This window comes from Gorilla gorilla, chromosome 19 (assembly GCF_029281585.2).
Source record: "Gorilla gorilla gorilla isolate KB3781 chromosome 19, NHGRI_mGorGor1-v2.1_pri, whole genome shotgun sequence".
NCBI lineage: Eukaryota > Metazoa > Chordata > Mammalia > Primates > Hominidae > Gorilla > Gorilla gorilla.
This window is the reverse complement of record NC_073243.2, coordinates 17579396-17602661: the sequence shown is the minus strand read 5'-3', so window position 1 is coordinate 17602661 and position 23266 is coordinate 17579396. Positions and strand designations below refer to the sequence as shown.

Here is a 23266-nt window from a genome sequence, read left to right as displayed (position 1 = left end):
ACGTACTTTCCATTTTTATTTGTCATTACAAAGATTATTACCCATTTAAAAATGTCATTTGGCTTTCTGAGGGGATTTCATTCTGTCCTGTAAAGGACTAGTAGAGAATCTGTTGCGTTCTATTAGAGTGCAAGTCTTTGGGTCTTAAGAATTAAGAAACTTTTTTTGGCGCTGACAAATCTTTTATGTGTATTTATTACCCTGGAGGTAAGTGTACTTTTTTATCTTTTAAATGAAATTGAAGTTTGAAGAGAGAGGCAGTTGTATAAAAGTCAAGGATCTGGTCTGGATTTTTTTCCTACAGAGTCGAAAGCACAACTGACATGTTCTTACTGTGTGTGTGTTTGGCTTACTAGAACGGCTAGCAGGAGCCAAAGAACTGTGGTTTCTGACAGGACCTCGAATACCCTTTACCACGCCTTCCCTCACTGCCCCGTGGGTATCCAAGGACGTGCTTGTCCAGTAGCACTGGGGCCAGGATACTCTCGGGCAAACATGGTAGGCAATGCAGCATTCACCGTGACCGTCGGAGAGCTTAAATGTTACGGCCATCATCTTTTACTAGCCTGTTCAGGATGCGTAATGAGGAAGCAGTATGACGAGTCTGGATTTCCTCTGGGTTAAGAGTATCTAGCCTCTGCTTCTTCCTGGCAAGTCCTTACAAGGCTAGACCAGAATTGGGATATGGTCAGATGAGAGCAGGCCTAGAGTGGCTGGTAGAGGCTGACTGCTTTAGGCTTTTGGGAGAAACACTCTTCTCTTGAATATACTCTTTAGGATCTAATTGGCCAAGATAGTCAATATTGTAAGAGAGAGAGAGAGAGAGAGAGACTTGATGTCACCCAGGCTGGAGTGCAATGGCACGATCTCGGCTCACTGCAACCTCCGCCTCCCAGGTTCGAGCAATTCTCCTGCCTCAGCCTCCTGAGTAGCTGGAATTACAGGTACCCACCATCATGCCCAGCTAATTTTTGTACTTTTAGTAGAGATGGGGTTTCACCATGTTGGCCAGGCAGGCCTCGAACTCCTGACCTCAGGTGGTCCGCCTGCCTCGGCCTCCCAAAGTGCTGGCACTACAGGTGTGAGCCACCACGCCCGGCCTGTAAAAACAATATTCTTGGTTAGTATATAGTCCAGTCCAGGGCTAGGGGTTCTACATAATTTAGTACCAAACCCTAGTGGTCGAAGAGTGTTTTTTTTGCCTGGAGTGTTTGCCTCTTGAGTGCTTCCCTTGAAACTGTGGTGGGGCTAGCCAGTGACTCTGATGTCGTGGCTCCAAACCAAATATTTTCCCATGTCTCCTCATCTGAGAGATGAGTTATCTCTTTAGTTTAGCTTTTGTTTTTTTTTTTTCCTTTTTGTTTCTTTCAGCTGACAACTTACAGACATTTGGGTAATTCAGCAGTTTAATATAATAAACGTTTTATACCCTACATATTTTTTCCTGCTTTTGGAGAATGGAATGTACATTGATCCATTTTAAGATATTACAAAGGCATTTTAACAAATAGCATTGTTTTCTTTTAAGAAAATTGAGTTTTGTATGAGATTTAAAATGAAGACTCTTTACAAAGTAAATCAGCTGAGTTTTGAGCATTTTAGGTGAATTAGTCATGTATTCCTCGACCTCTGCTTGTGTGTTCTTCATTTTTTATACAACACACGAAAGAGGAGGCCAGCAAGGTTTCGATCCTTTAGGAAGTTGGATCTAATTAGGAGGTAAGACTAACATACACGAATGACTAGGGAACCCAGTAGCCATAACATGTATGAAATCAGGTACCAGCTTGTGATTTCTCTGCCAAAAAATACAAAAATTACAGAAAATACAAAAAATAGCCAGGCATGGTGGCATGCACCTGTAGTCCCAGGTACTCAGGAGGCCGAGCGGGGAGAATCGCCTGAGCCCAGAAAGTCGAGGCTGCAGTGAACCATGATCACACCACTGCACTGTAGCCTGGGCGACAGAGTGAGACCCTGTGTGCAAACAGAATTCCGAGAAGAATGGTGTTTTCATGATTATTGTAACCTTTCCCTCTGGTGTGTAGAATGTGTTTTGTATTTTTATTTTATTAGGCACGGGGGCATCTTGCATCTACCCCTTACTTGGAGCAACCTTGAATGGCTGGTATTTCCTCGCAACGGAAGTGGATGATATGTGTTTCAACTATGCAAAGAAAAATGTGGAACAGAATAACTTGTCTGATCTCATAAAAGGTTAGCGTCACAGAATGAATGCCTCCAAACTTTGTGTCTTCACCTGCCTTTTTAGTTTAACGCATTTCATTACCTTTTTCTTTAATACACAGACTTCGGTAATTTAAAAAAATCTGGCACTTTGTAATTGGGTTTGCTGTCTTGATACCAGAATTAACTCAGAAAATAGTAACTACAGTTGATCCTTATGATTTATGGATTCTTTTTTTGTGAATTTGCCTATTTGCCAAAATTTATTTATTTATCCATTCATTTATTTTAGTAGATTTTCTTGAATAAATGTTTCTTTATTCGCTATAACCCCTTAGAAACATTTCCAGAGACTTTTTAAGTGGGGGTTTTTTGTTTGTTTGTTGAGTTTATTTTTTAGGGCATTTTTAGGTTCATAGCAAAATGAAGTGAAAGGTTCAGAGATTCCCTGTATATCCCTGCCCCCACACACGCATAGCCTTCTCCATTATCAGCATCCCCCAACAGAGTGGGATATTTGTTACAGGTGATGAACCTATGCTGGCACATCATTATCACCCACAGTTCATTCTTTACATTACGGTTTCCTCTTGGTGGTGTACATTCTGTAGTTTTGGACTAATGAAGCTGACATGTATCTCCCAGTACGGTATACACAGAATCGTTTCACTGCCCTGCCGTCTTCTGTGCCTCAACTGTCCATCTCTCACTGCCCCCAACCCCAGGAAACTACTGACCTTTTTACTGTCTCCACAGTTTTACATTTTCCAGAATGTCATATAATTGGAATCATACAGTATATAGACTTTTCAGATTGGCTTCTTCCACTTAGTGACATTTATTTAAATTTCCTAATGTCTTTTTATAGTTTGATAGCTTTTTTTATTCTTTTAATTTATTTTTTTTCCTGCTGCCTCTCTAATTGCAGAAAGCTCATTTATTTTTAGCACATTTCATTTTGATATTCCATTATCTGGGTGTACCAGAGTTTCTCCATTCACCTATTGAAGGACATCTTGATTGCTTTCGAATTTTGACAATTACAAATAAAGTTGTGAGAAACATCTGTGCGCAGCTTTTTCTGTGCATGTAAGTTTTTGACTCCTTTAGGTAAATACCAAGCAGTGTGCTTGCTGGATGCTATGGTAATAGTATGTTTAATTTTGTAGGAAACCACTAAACTGTTTTCCAGAGTACTGTTTTGCACTCCCAGCAGCAATGGATGAAAGTTCCTGTTGCTCACATCCTTGCCAGCACTGGGTGCTGGGTGCTGTCAGTGTTCTGGATTTTGGCCATTCTAATAGGCGTGTAGTGGTATTTCATTATTTTAATTTGCATTTTCCTGATATTCATGTGGAGCATCTTTTCATGTGCTTATTTACCATCTGTATATCTTTTTTGGTGAGATGCCTGTTCAGGCCTTTTGCCCTTTTTTTTTTTTTGAGACTTAGTTTTGTTCTTTTTCCCCAGGCTGGAATGCAATGGTATGATCTTGGCTCACTGCAACCTCTGCCTCCTGGGTTCAAGCAATTCTCCTGCTTCAGCCTCCCAAGTAGCTGAGATTACAGGCGCCTGCCACCATGCCCAGCTAATTTTTGTATTTTTAGTAGAGATGGGGTTTCACCATGTTGCCCAGGCTGGTCTCAAACTCCTGACCTCAAGTGATTCTCTTGTCTGGACCTCCTAGAGCATTGGAATGATAGACATGAGCCACTGTCCCCAGCCAAGCCCAGCTTATTGATCCCTTCTTATTTTTATTTTTTATTTTTTGAGATGGAGTCTCGCTCTGTCGCCCAGGCTGGAGTGCAGTGGCGCAATCTCGGCTCACTGCAAGCTCCGCCTGCTGCGTTCACACCATTCTCCTGCCTCACCTCCCGAGTAGCTGGGACTACAGGCGCCCACCACCGTGCCTGGCCAATTTTTTGTATTTTCAGTAGAGACGGGGTTTCACTGTGTTGGCCAGGATGGTCTCGATATCCTGACCTCGTGATCCGCCCGCCTCGGCCTCCCAAAGTACAGGGATTGCAGGCATGAGCCACTGCACCTGGCCATTCATCCCTTCTTTTAAGGAATGGTATACAGTACTGTTGGTATTATATCCAAAAAGTGCTGTAATCTCAGCATGCTGGGAGGCTGAGGTGGGTAGATCCTTCAGGTCATGAGTTCGAGACCAGCCTGGCCTATATGATGAACCCCCATCTCTACTAAAAATACAAAAATTAGCCAGCGTGGTGGCGCATGCATGTAATCCCAGTGACTCAGGAGGCTGAGGAACAAGAATCACTTGAACCTGGGAGGCGGAGGTTGCAGTGAGCTGAGACTGTGACACTGCACCCCAGCCTGGGAAACAGAGCAGGACTCTGTTACTTTCTAGGAGTTTTATAGTCTTGCATTTTGCATTTAGGTCTGCGATCTGTTTTGAGTTAAATTTTGTGAGGGATATAAGGTCTTTGTCTAGATTCATTTTATGCATGTGGATGTCCAAGTGATGTTCCAGTATCAGTTCTTGAAAAGACTATATCTATTCTCTTCTGTTGATCTATTCATTCACTAAAAACATACTGTTTTGATTACAGTAGCTTTGTAGTAAGTCTTAGAATTGGGTAGTGTCAGTCTTTTAACTTACCTCTTCTCTTTCAGTATTGTGTTGGCTATCCTGAGTCTTTTGCCTCTCCAAATAAACTTTACAATTAGTTTATCAATAGCTAAAGTGTATGTATATGTTTGTATGCATGAAGGTATTTACTTATTTAATTTTAGAGACAGGGTCTCACTGTCACCCAGGCTGGAGCGTAGTGGTTCACTGTAGCCTCAACCTCCTATGTTCAGGTAATCATCCAGCCTCAGCCTTGTGAGTAGCTGAGACTGCCAGTGCGTGCCACCACGCCTGGCTAATTTTTATGTTTTTTTTGTAGAGATGGGGTCTTACCATGTTGCCCAGGCTGGTCTTGAACTCCTGGGCTTGAGTGATTTTCTGGCCTCAGCCTCCCAAAGTGCTGGAGTTACAGGCATGAGCCACTGCCCCCAACCTAAAATTTATTTTTAACTTAAAATTGACATTCATGGTACTTTTGTGGTCATTCACAGACTTGTGCATAGTGGCAAATAATTGGAGTTGCCCCAGTGTGCGTGTTCCCAGCTGAGGCTCAACAAGGCAATGCTCTGCCTTCTTATTCCAGCTTCCGGACTGTGAACCAAATGTCCTTTTCTTGGTCTATTTAATACCACGTTTTGGGTTTTTTTTTTTCTTTTTCATTTTTGTGCTTTCTCTTGGTGATTTTGCTGTTTAAAATAGTCCCTAAACATAGTGCTGAAAGGCTGTCTCGTGTTCCTCAGTGCAAAAAGGCTGTGATGTGCCTTACAGAGAAAACACGTATGTTAGACAAGCTTCCTTCAGACGCGAGCTGTAGTGCTGTTGGCCATGAGTTCAGTGTTAGTGAATCAGCGACATATATTCGATAAAGTGTCTTTGAACAGGAACACCATAAAATAAGGTTGTGTGTCTATCAGTTGATGAAAATACGAAGAGAGACTTGTAGGAACCTAACTCTGTATTTCCCCTGGGAATCAGTGGTTCAGTATTCACTCATTGACTATTTGTGGCTACTTTGTAGAATATAACTAGCGCAGATAATGAGAATTGACTATAAATGAAGTAACTTAGTCACCAAGATTTTAAAAGGAAGGAAACCCTACTGTTGATTAAACTACACCATCTTTTTAATTTCAGTACATAGGCCGGGTGCGGTGGCTCACACCTGTAATCCCAGCTCGTTGGGAGGCCGAAGCAGATTGTCTGAAGTGAGGAGTTTGAGATCAGCCTGACCAACATGGTGAAACTCCATCTCTACTAAAAATACAAAAATTAGCCGGGTGTGGTGATGGGCACCTGTAATCCCAGCTACTTGGGAGGCTGAGTCAGGAGAATCGCTTGAACCCAGGAGGCAGAGGTTGCAGTGAGTGGAGATCTCGCTGCTGCACTCTATCCTGGTCTACAGAATGAGACTGTTTCTCAAAAACAAATAATAATTTCAGTACATAGAACTGTGCTAGAAATAGTCAAATCCCCTTGTGATTAGTTACTTTTTATTTTTGTGACCATTCTGTGTATAAAGCAGTGTTAATTTTTTTTCCGTTAAAGAGATTTTATGTCTCTTTATGAAAGAAATAAGACTTTTCTTCATAGTATTGAACATATCTTTGTAAGGGGAGACATTAATATTATTAGTGCATTTGTTTTATTTCTCCATTGTTGTGTAACAAATTATTCCAAAATCTAGGAGCCTATTTATTTATTTTTATTTATTTTTTATTTTTTGAGACGGAGTCTTGCTGTGTCGCCCAGGCTGGAGTGCAGTGGCACAATCTGCTGCTCACTGCAACCTCTGTCTCCCAGGTTCAAGTGATTCTCCTGCCTCAGCCTCCTGAGTAGCTGGGATTGTAGGTGCCCACCACCACACCCGTCTAAGTTTTGTAATTTTTTAGTAGGGACAGGGTTTCACCATGTTGGCCAGGCAGGTCTCGAACTCCTGACTTCAAGTGATCCACCTGCCTTGGCCTCCCAAAGTGTTGGAATTATAGGCATGAGCCACCATGCCCGGCGCTAGGAGCCTTTAAAAAAAACACACACACACACACACACAACAAAAAAACCCCATTTTTTTATTAGAGACAGGGTCTCACTCTGTCATCCTTGCCGGTGTGCCGTGGCGTGATCATGGCTCGCTGCAGCCTCAGCCTCCTGGGCTCAAACAGTCTCTCACTTTAGCCTCCCAAATAGCTGGAATTACAGGCTCGTACCGGCATGCTCAGATAATTTTCTTATTTTTAAAATTTTTGTAGAGATAGGTTCTTGCTGTATTGCCCAGGTTAATCTGGAACTCTTGGTCTCAAGCAGTTCTCCTGTCTTGGCCTCCCAAAGCACTGGGATTACAGGCATGAACCATCACACTTGGCCCTAGCAACTTTAAACAATAAACACTTATCTCATAGTTCCTATGGGTCATAAATTTTGGCATGGCTTAGTTGAGTGGTTCTAGCTGAGACACTTTGATGCATTTGCAGTCAAGTTGTTGGCTAGAGCTACAGTCATCTGAAGGATGTATGGGTGGTAGAGATTTGCTTCCAAGATGGCTTACTCACGGCTCACTCACACACACGACTCTTGGAAGGAAACCCTAGTACATAGCCATGTGGATCTCTCCATGAAGCTATTTGAGTGTCCTTAAAATGCAGCCTATACTCAAGGGGAGGGAAATTAAACTCCATCTCCTGAAGGGAGTACTGTCGAAGAGTCTGAGGACATACAGTCACACCTTACTTAACAGCAGGGATATATTCTGAGAAATGCATTGTTAGGTGATTCATCGTAGTGTGTGCTCACACACACCTGAATGGTGTAGCCTACCACACACCTGGGCCTATATGTAATAGCCTGTGGCTCCTAGGCTATAACCTGAACAGCATGTCACTGTATTGAATACTGAAGGCCATTTTAGCACAATGGTATTTGTCTATCTAAGCGTATCAAACATAGAAAAGGTACAGTAAGAATGTGGTATTATAATCTTACGGGACCACCGTCATATATGCAGTCGACCAAAGAATCATTACGCAGTGCGCGGTTATACTTTAGAACCACCGCAACATTAATATTAGTTCACAGTCCTGTTTTTTCTCCTAGTGGTGAAAGTGCCACAGAAGACACTCCTGATGGATGCTCTTAAAGAAGAATCTGAGATAATCTATGACTTTTGCATGTGCAACCCTCCCTTTTTTGCCAATCAATTGGAAGCCAAGGTAAAATGTCTTCTGCTTTAAAATAATTGAATATAGGCTGGGCGCGGTGGCTCACGCCTGTAATCCCTGCACTTTGGGAGGCCAAGGCGGGTGAATCATGAAGTCAGGAGTTTGAGACCAGCCTGGCCAACATGGTGAAACCCCGTCTCTACTAAAGATACAAAAAAATTAGCCAGGCGTCATGGCCCATGCCTGTAATCCCAGCTGCTTGGGAGGCTGAGGCAGGAGAATCGCTCGAACCCGGGAGGCAGAGGTTGCAGTGGGCCAAGATCGCGCCATTGCACTCCAGCCTGGGCTACGGGGCAAGACTCTATCTCAAAAAAAAAAAAAAAATCTAAATTTGCCTTATTTGCACAGATAAGAGCAAAGAAAACTTTAAAAAATTTACTTACTATTTTTTAAATTAATATATTTGAGATGAGGTCTCGCTGTGTTGCTCAAGCTGGTCTTGAACATCCGGACTCAAGCAGTCCCCCTCCCGTCAGCTCCCCTAGTAGCTGAGGCCATAGGCGTGTGCTGCAGTGCCTGGCTTTTGAAAGCTGTGTACCAGTTAGGGGGCTTTTGTTTTGAAGTACTTTCGGCTCTCTGTATCCACAGGTCCTACACCTGTGGGTTCCGCATCGTGGATTCAGCCAGCCATGCATTGAAAGCATTGGGAGGCTTGCACGGTGACTCACACTTGTAATCCCAGCACTTTGGGAGGCCGAGGTGGGCGGATAGCTTGAGCTCAGGAGTTCAAAACCAGCCTGGGCAACGTGGTGAAGCCCTGTCTCTACAAAAACTACAAAAACAATTAACCAGGCACTATGGCGTGTGCCTGTAGACCCAGCTACTTGGGAGGCTGAGGTGGGAGGAAGGCTTGAGCCCAGGAGGTGCAGGTTGCATTGAGCCAGGATCGTGTCACTGCACTCCAGCCTCAGTAACAGAGCAAGACCCTGTCTCAAAAAAAAAATATTTTGGGAAAAAAAACAAAAACAAAAACAATGTAACAATGAAAAATAATACAAAAATACAGTATCACTATTTTTACATAGCATTCACATTGTATAAGGTATTATAACTAATCTAGGAATTATTGAAAGTATACCAGATGATGTGGGCAGGTGAAATGCAAATCCTACCCCATGTGATAAAAGGGACTTGAGCTTCCTTGGATTTTGGTGTCTAAGGCAGATCTTCCTCAGATACCGAGGGAGACCTGTACCTAAAAACCCAATTTAGATTGACTTAACGACAAAGAAAGTTCATTGGCTGACATATTTGAGAAACCCAGCAGTAGTTGGGATTTCATAATGATTTGATTAAGGTGTTGGCAGTATTAAGAGCTCTGTTTTTCTCTTGGCTGTGACTTGTTCTATGCTTGTTTTTGTTCTTAAGCTGGTTTACTTGTGGTACAGCAATATTTAGAGGGTGGGAGGGTGAGGAGAGAGCTTTTTTCTTCCCTAAACCATTGAACATTTGATTTTCTTCTCATTGGACCAGCTTAGGTCATAGTCCACTCCTGGACTGAGCTTCTTGGCTTAGGAAGGAAATCAATGTTTTTACTGTTAAGTGGCTTTTTTTTTTTTTTTTTTTTTTGTGACAGAGTCTTACTCTTGTCACCCAGGCTGGAGTGTAGTGGCGCGATCTCAGCTCACCGCAACCTCCACCTCCCAGGTTCAAGCAATTCTCCTGCCTCAGCCTCCTGAGTAGCTGGGATCACAAGGGTGCACCTCCACGCCCGGCTAATTTTTGTATTTTTAGTAGAGACAGGGTTTCGCCATGTTGGCCAGGCTGGTCTCAAACTCCTGACCTCAAGTGATCTACCTGCCTTGGCCTCCCAAAGTGCTGGGATTACAGGTGTAAGCCATCACACCCGGTCAACACTTCTTATTTGTCCTTTTTTTTTTGAGGTCGGGGGGTGCGGGGAATGGAGTCTTGTTCTGTCACCAAGGCTGGAGTGCAGTGGTGAGATCTCTGCTCACTGCAACCTCCACCTCCCAGGTTCAAGTGATTCTCATGCCTCAGCCTCCTGAGTTGCTGGGACTCCTGGTGGACACCACCGCGTGTGGCTAATTTTTTTTTGCATTTTTATTAGAGACAGGGTTTTACCATGTTGGCCAGGCTAGTCTCGAAATCCTGACCTCAAGTGATCTGCCCACCTTGGCCTCCCCAAATGCTAGGATTACAGGCATGAGCCACCATGCCCAGCCCGATCTGTCTTTTTTTTTTTTTTTTTTTTGAGACGAAGTCTTGTTCTGTCGCCCAGGCTGGAGTGCAGTGGCGTGATCTCGGTTCACTGCAACCTCTGCCTCCTGGGTTCAAGCGATTCTCCTGCCTCAGCCTCCCGAGTAGCTGGGACTACAGGCGTGAGCCACCACGCCCAGCTAATTTTTTATATTTTTTTTTAGTAGAGATGGGGTTTCACTTTGTTAGCCAGGATGGTCTCAATCTCCTGACCTCGTGATCCTCCCGCCTCGGCCTCCTAAAGTGCTGGGATGACAGACATGAGCCACCGCGCCTGGCCTGATCTCTTTTTGATTATAGCCATCCTAGTGGGTAAAAAGTGGTATCTCATGGTGGTTTTGATTAGGATTTCCCTGATGACTGATGATGTTGAGCATCTTTTCATGTGCTTATTGGCCATTTGCATATCTTCTTTGGAGAAATGCTTATTCATATCTTTTGCTCATGTTTAAGTTGGTTTATTTTTCTTTTTATTATTAAGTTGTAAGCATTCTTTATAAGCAAGTTCCTTATTAGATAGTGATTTGCAAACATTCCCTTCCTGTGGGTTGTCTTCTCACTTTCTTGATGGTGCCCTTTGCAGCTCAGAAGTTTTTAATTCGGATGAAGTCCAGTTTATCTGTTTTCTTTTGTTGCTTATGCTTTTGTTGTCATGTCTCAGAAACCGTTGCCTAATCCAAGCTCATGAAAATTAATTTTCTTAATGAAAATTAATCCAAGCTCATGAAAATTTATAGTTTTAGCTTTTACTTTTAGGTCTTTGATGAATTTTGAGTTAACTTTTCATATGGTATGGGGTAAGGGTGGATTAAATATTTAAATGTGAAAAGCAAAACCATGAAAATGCTAGGAAAAAACATAAGTAAATATTTGTTTAATCTTTGGGTGGATCTTCTGTACAGGAAAAAGAAAGCATAAAGAAAAAGTGACAGATTGGGCTTTATAAAAAGGTAAACAATTTTCATGTTTAACCACAAAAATGGAAAGTAAAAGACCTGGGAAGAAATAGTTGCATGAAGTAGCTGTTTGAAATAAAATATTTTAGTGGCTATGATTTTAAAATCCTAAATCTAGCATACTATTTGGAAAGTAAAAATTGCAACTAAACATTCTAACTTAGAGATAGATTACATTCAAACTTGGTTCTTGGGGTGTACACATTTTTCACCAGGGTTTTTTGTTGTTGTTCAGGGAGTAAACTCACGAAATCCTCGAAGACCTCCGCCTAGTTCTGTTAATACAGGAGGTATCACAGAGATCATGGCAGAAGGAGGTGAATTAGAGTTTGTTAAAAGGATCATCCATGACAGTCTACAACTTAAAAAAAGATTAAGGTAAGTCTTGTTTTTACAACATAGAGTCCATTTTTACAACACAGGAATATTTACCCCCTATGTAGTTCTCTTTTTTTTGGTGGCGGGGGACAGAGTCTTGCTCTTGTTGCCAGGCTGGAGTGCAGTGGCATGATCTCAGCTCACTGCAACCTCTGCCTCCTGGGTTCAAGCTTTTCTTGTGCCTCAGCCTCCCAAGTAGCTGGGATTACAGGCACCTGCCACCTGTAGTTTTTGTATTTCTAGTAGAGACAAGGGGGTTTCACCATTTTGGCCAGGCTGGTCTGGAACTCCTAGCCTCAGGTGATCTGCCTGCCTCGACCTCCCAAAGTGCTGGAATTATAGGCATGAGCCTCTGTGCCCGGCCTCCCGTATGTAGTTCTAAAACAAACTATGTCACTCAGAGCAAAAGTAATCCTAGTGCTCAGAAGAACAAGCAGATAAAGATTGCAGGCTGGGCGTGGTGGCTCACGCATGTAATCCCAGCACTTTGGGAGGCCGAGGTGGGCAGATCAGAAGGTTAGGAGTTCAAGACCAGCCTGGCCAATATAGTGAAACCCTGTCTCTACTAAAAATATAAAAATGAGCTGGGTGTGGTGGTGGGTGCCTGTAGTCCCAGCTACTTGGGAGGCTGACGCAGCAGAATCGCTTGAACCCAGGAGGCAGAGGTTGCAGTGAGCCGAGATCATGCCACTGCACTCCAGCCTGGGTGAGAGAGTAAGATTCCTTCTCCAAAAATAAAAATAAAGATTGCAAAGGTAGTGGCTCCTACAATCTGCGAAGACTGTGTTTCTGAGGATGTTCCATGCCTTTAATTGATTAGTGTTTACTGTAATCATGTATATTACATAGACAGGAAAGAGGAAAATACCGTATGATTGTATTGCTCCCATTAGGATGGTCCTGTGATAGAACAAAACTGATTCAAATATGGCTTTTGATTAGAAAACAGATGGGTTCAGTTCCGTCCCATGATCCAGAATAAATTTGTTGCCTCGTCCTTTCAGCAGTTTAGGTTCTTGGAATCAGTCTCCCAAACAGTGACAGATGTGAGGACATTGAGCTGTCAAGAACTTAATGAAGGGAAACTGAGATCACTAACCAGTTGCAGAGGAGGGTTAAGGCCATTCCTTTTGAAAGCTAATTATTTTGGACAACACACCTGTCATTAAGCAACATAAGGTACTCAAAAAGAGCTATTTGTCTTGCTTGACTTCTCACCCTGCCACATGTTGTTGAAATGATGGATAATATGGTAGTTCAAAAACTAAAAGAGCTTTCAATCCAAGGATTTAGCTTTGGGACATAGGGAAGGTTTTATTTATTATTATTATTGTGGTAAATACACGTAACATAAAATTTACCATCTGTATTAGTCCATTCTCACACTGCTATAAAGAAATACCTGAGACTGAGTAATTTGTAAAGAAAAGAGGTTTAATTAGTTCACAGTTCCACAGGCTGTACCGGAAGCACGGCTGGGGAAGCCTCAGGAAACGTACAATCATGGCGGAAGGTGAAGGGGAAGCAGGCACATCATTACGTGGCCAGAGGAGGAGGAAGAGAGGGAAGGAGGAGGTGCTACACACTTAAACAACCAGATCTAGTGAGATCTCACTCACTGTCACCAGAACAGCGAGGGGAAATCTGCCCTCAGGATCCAGTCACCTCCCAGCAGGCCCCATCGCCAACACTAGAGATTGCAGTTTGACATGAGATTTGGGCGGGGACACAAATCCAAACCGTATCGCCATCTAAAATTTTAGAGTATAGTTTAGTAATGTGAAGTACATTCTCATTGTGCGCAAGCAGTCTCCAGAACTCTTCATTTTTTGTAACTATAACTCTGTACTCGTTAAATCCCTCCTCATTCTCTCCTTCCCTGAGCCCCTGGCACCCATCATTCTGCTGTCCGTCTCTATGAACTTGACTACTCTAGGTACTTCATACAAATGGAATCATACAGTATTTGTCCTTTTATGACTGGCTTTTTTCACTTTTCGTCATGTTTTCAAGGTTCTTCCATGATGCAGCATATTTCAGAATTTTCTTCCTTTTTAAGGCTGATATGCCATATTTTGTTTATCCGTTCATCTGTTGATGGAGGATACTTAGGTTGCTTGTACCCTTTGGCTATTGTGAATAATGCTATGTGAATGTGGGTATATAAATATCTCCTGGAGACTCTGCTTTCATTTCTTTGGATGTAGACCTAGAAGTGGAATTCCTGGACAGGGAAGATTTTTTTCCTATACGGTATTGTCCTCTTTTCTGTCTATGTAGTATAGATGATTATAGGAAACAAAATCACTTAAAGACATGAGAAGGCTGGGCACGGTGGCTCACGCCTGTAATCCCAGCACTCTGGGAGACCAAAGCGGGTGGATCACCTGAGGTCAGGAGTTGGAGACCAGCCTCACCAACATGGTGAAACCCTGTCTCTAGTAAAAAATACAAAAAATTAGCTGGGTGTGGTGGCAGGCGCCTGTAATCCCAACTACTCGGGAGGCTGAGGCAGGAGAACTGCTTGAACCTGGGAGGCAGAGGTTGCAGTGAACCAAGATTGTGCCACTGCACTCCAGCCTGGGTGACAGAGTGAGACTCCATCTGAAAAAAAAAAAAAAAGACAGGAGAACATCCTCAGAAATGAAAACATCCTCAGAAGCAGGGTCTTTGCAGGCTACAGGAGCTACTGCTACTTTTTCAATCTTTGTATATTCTTATTCTATAAATCTTCCCTATCTCCCAAAGGTGGAAAGCTGCTTATTTTATTAAAGACCAATTCCAAAATCATCAAATATCCTGTTTTTTTTTGTTTGTTTTTTGTTTTTTTGAGACAGAGTCTCACTCTGTCACCCAGGCTGGAGTGCAGTGGCTCAATCTTGGTTCACTGCAACCTCTGCCTCCCAGGTTCAAGCAGTTCTCCTGCCTCAGCCTCCCGAGTAGTTGGGATTACAGGCGCCTGCCACCACACCCAGCTAATTTTTTGTATTTTTTTTAGTAGTGTTGGGGTTTCACCATGTTGGCCAGGCTGGTCTCGAAGTCTTGACCTCAGGTGATTCTCCTGTCTCAGCCTCCCAACGTGTTGGGATTACAGGTGCAAGCCACTGCACCCAGTCTAGATTGACTTATTTAGACACATTAGAGTATCTTGAAGAAGAAATAGACTAAAATTATACTGAGCATTGAGAAAAGTCTGAGAAAGTAAAATAAACTTAAAGAAGGTAACAGCACTGAAATTCACAGAAAAGAGTTAACCAAGTCATGTGACCATTTCATTATGACTTTTTTTTTTTTTTTTTGAGACTGAGTTTCCCTCTTATTGCCTAGGCTGGAGTGCAATGGTGTGATCTTGGCTCACTGCAACCTCTGCCTCCCAGGTTCAAGTGATTCTCCTGCCTCAGCCTCCCGAGTAGCTGGGATTACAGGCATGTGCCACCACACCAAGCTAATTTTGTATTTTTAGTAGAGATGGGGTTTCTCCGTGTTGGTCAGGCTGGTCTTGAACTCCCAACCTCAGGTGATCCACCCGCCTCGGCCTCCCAAAGTGCTGGGATTACAGGCGTGAGCCACCGCGCCCAACCCTCATTATGGCTTTTAAGGGAACTAGAGCCAGCCAGGAAAATGGGGAACTGTAGGTGGCTCTTCTAGGCTACAATAATATTGGGGTTGTTTTTAGGAGGCTTTTAAACAGTAAGTTTCTGTTATTTCCAAAGTCCCATTTGAACTACAAAAATATGTTTGAATAGAACACCATTCTAAGGGGTAGAAATGGACTCAGTATGTTCCTAGTCTGCTTATACTTGGCTCTGTGGCAGCCTGCAAATTGAATGAAGGGTGTAAATTTGCTAGGAAGGATAAAATGCAAGAGCCCATCCCAGCTCTGGAGAGCTGGCCATTTTGTGCTTGGTCTCATATATGGGAAACACTGCCCTTTAGGATTTATTTAAAACAGGGTGCAACTTTCTTCTCTGTGAAGACTCAAGCAGTTTGAGAGTTTAGATGAAAGAAAGGAAGAAATGAAGTGATTTTTACTGAGAAGAAGCTAGAACAGTGTTTTGTGAAAGGGTGTTGCTTGCAAGTATTGTTTTCACTCACATCCTACCATGATGACTTACATTTGTACAACTACCAGTTCGTGTCCCCATGCATGTATATATACACATATATACAAATACGTTTTCTGAGATGGAGTTTTTGCTCTTGTTGCCCAGGCTGGAGTGCAATGGTGTGATCTCAGCTCACTGCAGCCCCCGCTTCCTGGATTCAAGCGATTCTCCTGCCTCAGCCTCGAGAGTAGCTGGGATTACAGGCATGTGCCACCAAGCCTGGCTAATTTTGTATTTTTAGTAGAGACAGTATTTCTCCATGTTGGTCAGGCTGGTCTTGAACTCCTGACCTCAGGTGATCTGCCTGCCTTGGCCTCCCAAAGTGCTGGAATTAAAAGACAGGATTTCTCCATGTTGGTCAGGCTGGTCTCGAACTCCTGACCTCAGATGATCCGCCTGCCTCGGCCTCCCAAAGTGCTGGGATTAAAGGCATGAGCCACTGCGCCTGGCCCCCATGCATATTTTTATAGTTGACATCATAATGTTTATACAACTGTGTGACTCACATTTCAGAATGCTCTGAAAATTGTGTATTTTGAAGCTCTAAAAAAGAAGAGATTATAAACAAGTACCTTAACCCTACCATCTGTTTCCTATCCCCGTAGAATGTTTTTCTCCTTGTCCCTGAAGAAATATAGGAACTAAGCAGAATTTGCAGCGTTATGGGGTGAAATAAGTTAAATGTGTTGGACTGACCTCAGGATGGCGCTTGTGATGCCTCGCCTCCCCTGGGAGGTTCATGTCTCACCTCTGTCATGCTCAGCAGCAGTTACAGTTTTGTTTTGTATCTTAAGGAATTTTGCAGCTGGAAAGACCTTGAGAGGTAAAGTTATCCAACCTCTTGGTTTACAGACTAGAAACTTAGAACTCAGATATCCTCATTCTAGTCCTGTGGTCTTTCCGCCACCCCTTGCAGCCTCTGCAGCTCTAAGCTGCAGTTGGACTCTGTGAAGAGCCTTTCTGTCGTTGATGAGGATTTACAAGTGCTTGTCACCCTTACTTTGGCTTTTTGTGCCTGTGGCTTGAGCTTACTTAATAGCTTTTTTTTCTCAAGTGACTCACCCAGGCCGGGCACAATGGCTCACACCTGTAATCCCAACACTTTGGGAGGCTGAGTTGGTGGATCACTTGAGCCCAGGAGTTCAAGACCAGCCTGGGCCACATGGTGACACCCCTTCCCTACAAATAATACAAAAATTAGCTGGATGTGGTGGCACATGCCTGTAGTCCCAGCTACTCGGGAGGCTGAGGTAGGAGGATCGGTTGAGCCCAGGAGGTCGAGGCTGCAGTAAGCCAAGATTGTACCACTGCACTCCAGCTTGAGTGACAGAGTGAGACCCTATCTCAAAAAAGAAAAAAAAAAAAAGGGACTCACCCATCTAACCTTCTAGATAAATTACCAGACTTTATCAAACTCCTCATGGCCTGAATTGTGTGTGAATGTGTGTGTGTATGTGTGTGTGTGTCAGAGTCTTGCTCTGTCACCCAGGCTGCAGTGAGGTGGAGTGATCTTGTCTCACTGCAACCTCTGCCTCCCAAGTTCAAGTGATTCTCCCACGTCAGCCTCCCTAGTTGCTGGGATTTCAAATGTGTACCCCCACACTCAGCTAATTTTTGTATTTTTATTAGAGTCAGCGTTTCACCATGTTGCCCAGGCTGGTCTGGAACTCTTGAGCTCAAATGATCTGCCTGCCTTGGCCTCACAAAGTGCTGGGATTACAGGTGTGAGTCACCACACCTGGCCCTGAATTTTTTTTTTTTTAATTTATTCTCCACACCATAATTTTGTATGTTTTGGATTCTCTCTTGTCATTGATTACCAGTTCTATAACTGATGCCCTTTATGGCAATGATTTTAGGCTTTTCTTAGGAACCAGAGTTCTGTATTCTACAAAGCACCAGCGTGTCCCCTGCCAGATGATGGATATTGCTTGGATTTGGATATAATCCACGTATTTGGGGATGGGTAATAAATTTAATAATCTGGGCCTAGGCCAGGCACAGTGGCCCATACCTATAATCCCAGCACTTTGGGAGGCTGAGGCAGGAGGATCAGTTGAGCTCAGGAGATTGAGACCAGCCTGGTCAACATAGCAAGACCCCATCTCTACAAAAAATTAAAAAATTAGCTGGGTATGGTTGCACGTGCCTGTGGTCCCAGCTACCCAGGAGGCCAAGGTGGAAGAATTGCTTGAGCCTGGGAGGTTGAGGCTGCCATGAGCTGTGTTTATGCCGCTGCACTCCAGCCTGGGTGACAGAGCAAGAGCCCGTCTCAAAAATTAGTAATAATCTGGGCCTTTTGAATGTGATTCTTTGGTTTGAAATTTTGATTTATCATTGGTAAAATGGAATGATAGTAGCTATCTCATAAAGTGGTTATAGAATTAAATGAATACATATTTGACATAATAATAATAGTGGATATTAAATAGGGTGATTTTTAACTCTTTTTTTTTTTTTTTTTGAGACAGAGTCTCGCTCTGTCATCCAGGCTGGAGTGCAGTGGCGTGATTTTAGCTCACTGCAACCTCCGCCTCCTAGGTTTAAGCAATTCTCCTGCCTCAGTCTCCCAAGTAGTTGGGATTAAAGGCACGCGCCACCATGCCCGGCTAATTTTTGTATTTTTAGTAGAGATGGGGTTTCAGCGTGTTGGCCAGGCTGGTCTCAAACTCCTGACCTCAGGTTATCCGCCTGCCTCGGCCTCCTAAAGTGCTGGGATTACAGGCATGTGCCACTGTGCCTGGCCGATTTTTAACTCTTGACTATTCTAGGAGGTTGCAACATGTAGTATAAATGTTAGATCATGAGTTGTTGTTGTTTTATTTTTTTTTTTTTTTTGAGACGGAGTCTCGCCCTGTCACCCAAGCTGGAGTGCAGTGGCCCGTTCTTGGCTCACTGCAACCTCTGCCTCCCGGGTTCACGCCATCCTCCTGCCTCAGCCTCCTGAGTAGCTGGGACTACAGGCACCGGTCACCACGTCCAGCTAATTTTTTTTTTTGTATTTTTAGTAGAGACGGGGTTTCACCGTGTTAGCCAGGATGATCTCGAGCTCATGACCTCCTGATCCACCAGCCTCGGCCTCCCAAAGTGCTGGGAGTACAGGCGTGAGCCACCGTGCCCAGCCGACATTATTATTTTTATAATTTTGTTATCTCTTAAACAATATAACCACACTTACAGGAAATTAGAAAATGGAGAAAGCTGCTTTGGCATAAAAAAAAAAAAAAGGCCAGGTGCAGTGGCTCACGCCTGTAATCCCAGCACTTTGGGAGGCCAAGGCGGGCGGATCATGAGGTCAGGAGATCGAGACCATCCTGGCTAACATGGTGAAACCCCATCTCCACTAAAAATACAAAAAATTAGCCAGGCTGGTGGCAGGCACCTGTAGTCCCAGCTACTCGGGAGGCTGAGGCAGGAGAATGGTGTGAACCCGGGAGGCGGAGCTTGCAGTGAGCCGAGATTGCGCCACTGCACTCCAGCCTGGGTGACAGAGCGAGACTCCATCTCGGGGGGGCAAAAAAAAGACACTGGGCGTGGTGGCTCACGTGAGCCTGTAATCACAGCGCTTTGGGAGGCTGAGGTGGGTGGATTGTGTGAGATCGGGAGTTTGAGACCAGCCTGGCCAACATGGTGAAACCTCGTAACCCTGTCTCTACTAAAAAATACAAAAATTAACTAGGCATGGTGGCATGCGCCTGTAATCCCAGCTACATGGCAGGCTGAGGCAGGAGAATCACTTACCTGGGAGACAGAAGGTTGCAGTGAGCTGAGATTGTGACAGTGTACTCCAGCCTGGGCAACAGAGTGAAACTATGTCTTAAAAATAAATAAATAAATACAAAATAAGTAGCTTGACAGTCCGGGTGTGGTAACTCATGCCTGTAATCTCAGCACTTTGCAAAGCTGAGGCTGGAGGATGGCTTCAGGCCGGGAGTTCAAGACCAGCCTGGGCAACATAGCAAGACTCTGTGTCTACAAAAAATCAGCCTGGTGTGGTGGCATGTTCCTGTAGTCCCAGCTACTTGTGAGGCTGAGGCCTGAGGATCACTTAAGTCCAGGAGGTCAAGGCTGCAGCGAGCCATGATCACACCACTGCACTCCAAACGGGGAAACAGAACGAGACCCTGTCTCAGTCAATCAGTCAGTAGCTAGTGAGCTTAACAACAGTCCACAATTAACTAATTCTTTGTTATTGGGCATTCAGAGGTTTTCTTGTTTTCACTGTTAAAAAGAACATACCACTTCTTGTTTCTTACTGAACTGCCATCTGTTGAGGCTGTTATGAATGGCTACGTTTGACCCCTGCTTTCATCTTTGATTGGGACCCAAAGTAGCGTTGTCAGTCAATAAAGGTGTTTTGGGGTATCATTACAAAGAATTGTGCCCCTCAACTTCCTACACAGATACCAGAGATAGAGAAGTACTGGGGACAGATGGTGTACCAGCTTGTTCTCCAGGTAGTGCAGCGTTTTTGCAATTAAAACATGAAGGAACATTTCCCAGTTGTGAGCTCCACAGGGGGTAGATGCTGCTATTTTGATTTTTCCTTCATACTAAGGTAGGAAAAAGAAGGATAAGCAGCCTGAAAGATAAGGGACTACTTTATTTTATTTTAATTTATTTATTTATTTATTTATTTTTGAGACAGGGTCTTGCTCTGTCGCCCAGACTAGAGTGCAGTGGCATGATCACGGCTCACTGCAGCCTTCACCTTCTGAGCTCAAGCAATCCTCCTGCCTCAGCCTCCTGAGTAGCTAGGACTATACGTGCACAACACCATGCCTGGCCAATTTTTGCATTTTTTTGTAGAGATGGGGTTTTGCCATGTTGCCCAGGCTGGCCTCAAAGTCCTGGGCTCAAGTCATTCCGCCCCACCTTGGCTTCCTAGAGTTCTGGGGTTACAGGCGTGAACCATTGCACCTGGCCTTACCTTATTTTCTTTAATGAATTAGGTTATATGCATTTCGTCATTTTAACTCAGGTATCATGCTAGTTTAATCTCTTTCAGGATTGATATGGCAGCCTTGTTGATTGGTGTCTGCTCTAAGGTCTCAGGGAGAAAAGATTGGATCCAGCAGCTTGCGCCACGGTGAGCTAGCTGTGTCAGCTTACATGGCATTTCCGACTACGTGACATAGTCACTGCTTGGTTCCGCATTAGCTGGTGAAAGAGGAGAATTCTTAAAATCAACAAGCATGTATTTTGAGTTCATCTAACAGTCTACAAAGGAATAACAGGCTGGGCGCGGTGGCTCACGCCTGTAATCCTGGCACTTTGGGAGGCTGAGGTGGGCGGATCACCTGAGGTCAGGAGTTGAGACCAGCCTGGCCAACGTGGTGAAACCCCATCTTTATAAAAATACAAAAAGTAGCCAGACGTGGTGGCGCATGCCTATAGTCCCAGCTATTTGGGAGGCTGAGGCAGGAGAATCGCTTGAACCTGGGAGGCAGAGGTTGCAGTGAGCCAAGATAACGCCATTGCACTCCAGCCTGGGCAACAGAGTGAGATTCTGTCTCAAAAAAAAAAAAAAAAAAAAAAAGTACCTTGGCATAGTGGCACGTGCCTGTAATCCCAGCTGCTTGGGCGGCTGAGGCAGGAGAATCGCTTGAAACTGGGAGGCAGAGGTTGCAGTGAACCGAGATTGCGCCACTGCACTCCAGCCTGAGCAACAGAGTGAGACTCCATCTCAAAAATAATAAATAAATAAATAGGATAACAAAAGCCTTGGTTCCGCTTGCTTGTTATAATGTAGTCTTTTGGCCGGGCTCAGTGGCTCATGCCTGTAATCCTAGCACTTTGGGAGGCCAAGGTGGGCAGATCACCAGAGGTCAGGAGTTCAAGATCAGCCTGGCCAACATGGTGAAACCCCGTCTCTACTAAAATACAAAAATTAGCTGGGCATGATGGCGGGTGCCTGTAATCCCAGCTACTCGGGAGGCTGAGATGGGAGAATTGCTTGAACCCAGGAGACAGTGGTTGCAGTGAGCTGAGATCACGCCATTGCACTCCACCCTGGGCGGCTGAGCAAGACTCCATCTCAAAAAAAAAAAAAAAGAGAAAATAATATAGTCTTATCCGTGTCAAAAAGTGAATAATTAAAATCACTTATTAATAACAGCATAGGATAAAAGTTTATTTTTAGTTTTATAGATTCGAAATTTATGATAGTTTAAATAGTAAATTTTGAGATCAGGTGGACATTGGAACTGCTCCGTTGAATATCTAGGGGCGTTCTGGTAATTTATTATAGGCAGCAAGGTGTTGGATTTTACTACTTAGAGAACTTTTTAGGTAAGGTTCATAATTGCTTATACCCCAAACCTCTGCTTTCCTGTTTTTCTATATTATACTTCACTTGAGTTTTTAATAAGTTTCTAAATAACCGTTCCCCAGTGAGGGGAAAAAAAGTTTTTTGGAGAAATGGTAAATTCCACTTCTGAGTTAGGGTGAGTACACAATGAGCCTGGAATATCTTCTAGTACCAGAAAGTAATGACGTACTCAAAAAATGACATGTCAGAAGAACCTAGAGTGCGCTCAGGGCAAAGCTGGGACAACATGAGTTTCAAGATGAATAATGACAATAATGACTTATAACCCATTGAATAAGATAAAATACATACAGGGGATAGAGTGAATGCCGATGAATAAATATAGAAAGAATAATAAACATAAACTATTATATTACTTATTTCTAAAATAATGTAACAGCATTTTTCATACTTTTAAAGTTAGATTTTTCATGTATGTTATTTAGTGTATGAGGTTGAAATACCAGATTGCCAGTCTTCAATAGTTTCTGACCTATCAAACAGTTTTTGACGTATAAAAATGTCAGTTTCATACAGTTTTAACCTAATTGGTGATTTTAGAGGCTCTTAAATTTTGCAACAATCATAGTAATAATTGATTCGTGGAACAATTGGCAAAGGGAAATTTGAAAAGGAACAGGATAACTACCTAGTTTCAAAGAACCACCCCTTCCCCCTTTAGGTTACTTACAGTTACAAAGAGAAATGTGGGAGTTTACAAAGTAAAGAGTTTGCTTTGGAGAAAGCACAGGCCACCTCCCTGACCAGGTGCTCATCTCCTGATGTGACGCACCTGGAAGGACAAGCAGCGCCTCCGTGCTCTTCACACCAGAAATGTGTCATCTGAATCCAACGACATGGAAACTTCAGACACACCCAGTTGAGGGACTGTGTAAAATCAGCTCCTCAAAAACATTAAGGTCATGAGAGTAAAAGAAGACTGAGGAACTATTCCAGATTGAAGGAGGCTAAAGAGACATGATAAGTACATGAAATTCGCAATCCTAATGGGCCTTGCATCCGGGAGAAAATTGGGATAAACAGGTGAAATTTAAGTGTGGACTGTATTCCAGATAATAGTATTGAATGAGTGTTAAGTTTTAGCAATTTGATAATTCCTCTGTGGTTACAAAAATGAATACACTTGTTTCCGTGGGGGCGCAGTGGCTCACACCTGTAATCCCAGCACTTTGGGAGGCCGAGGCAGGTGGATCACCTGAGGTCAGGAGTTCAAGACCAGCCTGACCAACACAGTGAAACCCCGTCTCTAGGAAAAATACAAAAATTAGCCCGTTGTGGTGGCA

General features: G+C 43.5%; 1 protein-coding gene across 3 annotated transcripts in view; it reads left to right on the top strand.

Moving 5' to 3' along the window:
• METTL16 (methyltransferase 16, RNA N6-adenosine) overlaps positions 1 to 23266 on the top strand; it is a 94039-nt gene that overhangs the window by 34895 nt on the left and 35878 nt on the right. For all 3 annotated transcript variants that reach the window (XR_010131686.1, XR_008673113.2, XM_004058258.4), the window contains exons 4-6: positions 2077 to 2217; positions 7871 to 7986; positions 11404 to 11546. Coding sequence is in view for 1 of the 3 variants with exons in the window: in XM_004058258.4 (XP_004058306.1) it covers positions 2077 to 2217; positions 7871 to 7986; positions 11404 to 11546 (400 nt within the window). In the remaining 2 variants the exon portion in view is untranslated. The remainder of the gene's footprint in view (positions 1 to 2076; positions 2218 to 7870; positions 7987 to 11403; positions 11547 to 23266) is intronic.